Consider the following 5,346-nt stretch of genomic DNA (forward strand, 5'->3'; position numbering starts at 1 on the left):
GTGTAGGTTTTAGGGTGTGAAGGTTTTAGGGTGTGAAGGTTTTAGGGTGTGAAGGTTTTAGGGTGTGAAGGCTTTAGGGTGTGAAGGCTTTAGGGTGTGTAGGTTTTAGGGTGTGAAGGTTTTAGGGTGTGTAGGTTTTAGGGTGTGAAGGTTTTAGGGTGTGAAGGTTTTAGGGTGTGAAGGTTTTAGGGTGTGTAGGTTTTAGGGTGTGAAGGCTTTAGTGTGTGAAGGCTTTAGGGTGTGTAGGTTTTAGGGTGTGAAGGTTTTAGGGTGTGAAGGTTTTAGGGGGTGAAGGTTTTAGGGTGTGTAGGTTTTAGGGTGTGAAGGCTTTAGGGTGTGAAGGCTTTAGGGTGTGAAGGTTTTAGGGTGTGAAGGCTTTAGGGTGTGAAGGTTTTAGGGTGTGAAGGTTTTAGGGTGTGAAGGTTTTAGGGTGTGAAGGCTTTAGGGTGTGAAGGTTTTAGGGTGTGTAGGTTTTAGGGTGTGAAGGCTTTAGGGTGTGAAGGCTTTAGGGTGTGTAGGTTTTAGGGTGTGAAGGTTTTAGGGTGTGTAGGTTTTAGGGTGTGAAGGTTTTAGGGTGTGAAGGTTTTAGCGTGTGAGGATAAACGTGCAAAAGGCAAAATAAGCTGATTGCACAAACTTATGGCTATGAATAAACATGGCCACTGATTTCTCTTAGGGAAGCATAATTATATATTATATAAGAAAGATTCATATGTGAAGCATACATGATTCGTATACAAACATATATGAATGGTACATGAGTCATGTGCTCGTTTATTTAACTCCAAGAGCTTTTTCAGCCCAATTAACTGTTCGATGGAGATTCTGGCGACGACTCCACTCCATCGACAGACCCTCCCGGTGATTTGTCGTCTATCTTTTCAGAAAGGCCATGAGCCCTCTCCGGGGCCGTCGGACACGATCCGAGACCCTCCCTCTCACGTTTCTTCTGCTTCATGCGTCGGTTCTGGAACCAGATCTTCACCTGAGTCTCGTTGAGCTGCAGCGAAGCGGCGATTTCTACCCTGCGCGCACGGGTCAGGTACTTGTTGAAGTGAAACTCTTTCTCCAGCTCCGTTAATTGCTTCGTTGTGAAGTTTGTTCTCGGGCTGTTTCCATGACCGGCCGCGTATCCGAAGACTCCGAGTTTCACTGGCAGAGGAAACAATGAAGGGATCAGAACAACAGCTTCGTACAGCATATTGTTATATGAACAGGATTATGGATTCGCTACAGGTCACAATCGAGTGGATTACTGTGAACCCGACATTCCGAATCGGCGTTATGCACTCGGATTATATATTACATAAAGGATCCGGTTAGTATTTTTACAAATCCCTTTGTGGATAATCCGATAATAAAATCCATCGATTTTGGGATCAGCGAAAAACAAATGTGAATTTATAAGACTTTTACATTTAGCTTTACGTCTTTATTCCTGCACCGGAGTAATTGTTTTTGTTTATTTGTTTGTTATATTTTATTACCTGCGGCCACCAAAGGTGGACTTGGGTGGATGACGTGGCCACCGAAGGTGGATGGAGGTTATGGTTTCACCCATCTCTGTCTACCTGTCTGTCTGTCCCTCTGTGACCACGTTATCTCAAAACGTTATGGACAATTTTTTTTGGAGGAAACTTGCTGGACAGGTTGGTAGTTAGACGAGGAATAATTGATTCGATTTTGGTGAAGATCCCGATCTGGATATGATAAATTAAATGATTCTTCACCATTGTGAGATAGGGCCAAAGACTATGTATAGCAAGATATCTCAAAAAGTTATTGATGGATTTGGAGGAAACTTGTTGAACAGGTTGTATGTCTGACAAGGAAGAATCGATTCGATTTTGGTGAAGATGTGAATATGAATTCGGATATGAGAGTTATTTAATTTTTAAAGTGATTCTTCACCATTGCGAGATCGGGCCAAAAATGACACGTATCAGGATATCTCAAAAGGTTATGGATGGATTTCGACGAAACTTGTTGGACAGGTTGTATGTCTGACAAGGAAGAATCGATTCGATTTTGATGAAGATCTGAATATGGATTCGGATATGAGAGTTATTTAATTTTTAAGTGATTCTTCACCATTGGGAGATATGGCCAAAAACGATACATAGCGGGATATCTCAAAAAGTTATGGACGGATTCAGACGAAACTTGGTGGACAGGTTGTATGTCTGACAAGGACGAATCGATTCAATTTTGGTGAAGATCTGAATATGGATTCGGATATGAGAGTTATTTAATTTTTCAAGTGATTCTTCACCATTGGGAGATATGGCCAAAAACGATACATAGCGGGATATCTCAAAAAGTTATGGACGGATTCAGACGAAACTTGGTGGACAGGTTGTATGTCTGACAAGGACGAATCGATTCGATTTTGATGAAGATCTGAATATGGATTCGGATATGAGAGTTATTTAATTTTCAAGTGATTCTTCACCATTGGGAGATATGGCCAAAAACGACACATCGCGGGATATCTCAAAAAGTTATGGACGGATTCAGACGAAACTTGGTGGATGCGTTGGTCAGGTGACCCAAACGAGCCGATTAGATCTTGGTTCAGGTCGCAATCCAGATCGGGCCCATCAGTGGATACAAAACTTAAAATGTTCAGCCTGGCGGAGGTTTGCGCACCACCGAGTACCGTTCGAGTTTCTCTTACAAACCAAGACCTTCCATGAGTATGTCAACTTTTATGTCTTTAACAAACAATATATCGGAAGTTGTAAATGGACGCACAAAATTGACTTCAAATATGGAACTCAGTAACTTTAAGATAGAGAGAAAGAGCAACTAAAGTTAATGTTCTCCACCCATTCAAGTTACCCGGTACCTCTTCATGAGCCTAAAGTATCCTATTCATCAATGAATACTTCGTTATTTGGTATCGTGTCAATATTTATTATGATCACGATATTCTTTTAACAATTGGAAGTATTAACCTGCGGTTCATTTTCACTGATATCGCATAAAACATTCTCATCATATATTGTTCGAGCATTTTCCTGATGAGAGCGGAACCTTCACGTTTTATAACTAAAGTTAACATCGATTGAGTTGTGGATGAATTATAAAATTGTACATTCGACATTTACTGCAGTTATAATTTGAGGACCCTGAGATAAGTACAGTAGTGTGATGTAAAAACCTGACAGGTACTGCAGCTGAATGTCCGTTATACCTGTGACCTGACATCGAAATTTAACAAAATGTACAAAACAGGTTTTCTACATTTAGCTGAGATTTTAAAATTCGTTTTTCTTTAAGTTGTCGGTCATGAACATTATATAGCGAACAACTCTCGGTCACCTACATACAGGTGTCTCACACCTTCCTCGATCATACAGGGACCGCTTGCCCTTGTATAAGGATCAAGACCCACCTGTTTTTGGGGGGTTCCGCTTCACCTTCATCCAGTCGAACGTCTGCGTGCTCGGACGGACCTCGATGGGAGCTAGGGTCGTGTCCAGCGGGTGGCGGGGAGAGAGGTCACCTTCCGCGAGGTCGCGTTCGCACTCGGGAAAGCGCACCGAGCCCGGGAACGGGCCGAACAGCGAGTAGGACGACGCGACCCCGCGGCACGCACCGTAGCTACCTGCCTCGGGGTCGCCGTACGACGGGTAGCCCGGGTTTACCGAATACCCCTGGCAGGGTGGGTACGCGGCGGTCGCCCCGTTGGGCTGCTCGTCGTAACCCGGCGCCGACACGTTGCCGTAAGCTTGAAGCTGCGGAGGCGTCGGGGGCTGCGCTCCGGACAGGTAGCGACCGGCGTCGCCCGCGCACGAGGTGCCGCTCCCGGAGCACTGCTCCAAGGAAACCAAGGTGACGTGCTCCGGGCACAGACCGGACAGGGATGCGGGACCCGCGAAATGCCCGGCCTCGGACCCATCGTAGTAGTCCAGGAATGCGTTCATTATGGCATTGTCCATGGGATGGGGAAACCTCAGGAGTGAGAAGTCGTCATTTCGAGGACCACCGAGCCCTGTTCAAGTGCATATAGTGTTCGGCTGCCCACGTGACCTTTCGCCCAACCAATCAGGTCCTTTCTCGAGTGTGTTTTAGGGATTCCCTTCCCGCGAGCCTCGTCATCCGAGGTGCTCCCACCCTTCCTCTCCTCGCCCACTCTTTCACCCATTCCCTCCTCCAATGGACTCGTTCCCTCCTCACCTCTCGCCACACCTTTAAATGCTCGTGACCAAGCGTTCGCACGGATAACGCATGCAGCCATATATTCACAATATAAAGTACGTTTATACCTGAACAGGTAAGACGATGTTTTTTTTAATGAATGCGCAATGTACACGAGTCCACGGATGCTTACCTCCAGTTTCGTGTACTTTTTGTCTGGTTATTTGTGCCAACCTGCCGGGAAAGCTCGGGGTCATACCGTGCGTGCTTCCTTTGAACTTTCTGACTCCTGGGATCGATGTCATGAAGAAACGGATACGATGAATCATGTCCGTCTGTCTGAACGGACATCGTGGAGCAAGCTGTGCTTCTGATGGCAAATGATGATGGATATTTAATCTCCAACGTGGACACATCAATGATCACGTGCTATCTTCCACATTAGTATCGGCCCCAGAGCCAGGTAGCCAAATCCATATGTTCACCTTTTCGGTCGACTGGACCCCCTTGCCTTATTCAATCTCTTCCTTCACTATCATTTCTTCGGTCATGTGAGGCTCCAGCATGGAATCCCTTTGACGGGACAGAAAATCCGTTTTCAAATCCTTGGGTGTGCGGAAAACTTTACAGTCTTGATTGATGAACATTACAAAAATGGTAAACTTTGAAAGCCTGAAAAGTAAACATAAAAGTTTCAATAAATATCTCATTACGTATAAAAATAAAGGAATATAAAAGTAAAAACAATCACTCACAATTTCGTGAATAACAATTTAATTTTACTTAATTGACAATGACGTCAGACCATAGAACTGAGGAACATGTTTAAGGTTATTCACTCCGTCGATATGCACATCATCCTTATTGTGTACTTATCGTCGTCATTATCCTCCTTTGTGTACATTATCATCATGTCATTATCCTCATCATGTCACTATCCTCATCATGTCACTATCCTCATCATTTACATTATCCTCATCGTCTATGTTATCCTGATTGTCTATACTAGGACGTGCCCGTACGTGGGTGCCCGTTCCGTGGCCAAAAAAAAAAAAAAAAAAATTTCCAAATTTAAATCAAGTGTACCTCCCTGTCTTTGCTAGCCATGACATTCGATGCCATTGACCATTGCCACTCCTACGCCACGGTGAGGCGACAGGGTAGGATTTGTAGGAGACCTGAAAGTGCAGTGTCAGTATGTAT

General features: G+C 44.5%; 1 protein-coding gene across 1 annotated transcript; it reads right to left on the minus strand.

Moving 5' to 3' along the window:
- Window positions 1–805: 805 nt before the first annotated feature.
- LOC137437180 (homeobox protein Hox-A1-like) lies at window positions 806–3,929 on the minus strand. Its single transcript, XM_068131546.2, has 2 exons — window positions 3,398–3,929; window positions 806–1,152 (listed from the first exon to the last, which is right to left on the minus strand). Exons 1-2 carry the CDS (start codon window positions 3,927–3,929, stop codon window positions 806–808), a joined length of 879 nt encoding a protein of 292 aa, XP_067987647.1.
- Between the last annotated feature and the right edge of the window lie 1,417 nt (window positions 3,930–5,346).

Source organism: Myxine glutinosa, chromosome 12 (genome assembly GCF_964187855.1).
Source record: "Myxine glutinosa chromosome 12, kmMyxGlut1.1, whole genome shotgun sequence".
Lineage (NCBI taxonomy): Eukaryota > Metazoa > Chordata > Myxini > Myxiniformes > Myxinidae > Myxine > Myxine glutinosa.

What these genes read in the sequence shown, in the direction of transcription:
- LOC137437180 (XM_068131546.2), bottom strand. Translation starts at nt 3,929, where the DNA reads ATGAACGCATTCCTGGACTACTACGATGGGTCCGAGGCCGGGCATTTC. An exon ending in GCGGAACCCCCCAAAAACAG is followed by an intron (nt 1,153 to 3,397) that starts GTGGGTCTTGAT and finishes TTCCTCTGCCAG; the next exon opens with TGAAACTCGGAGTCTTCGGA.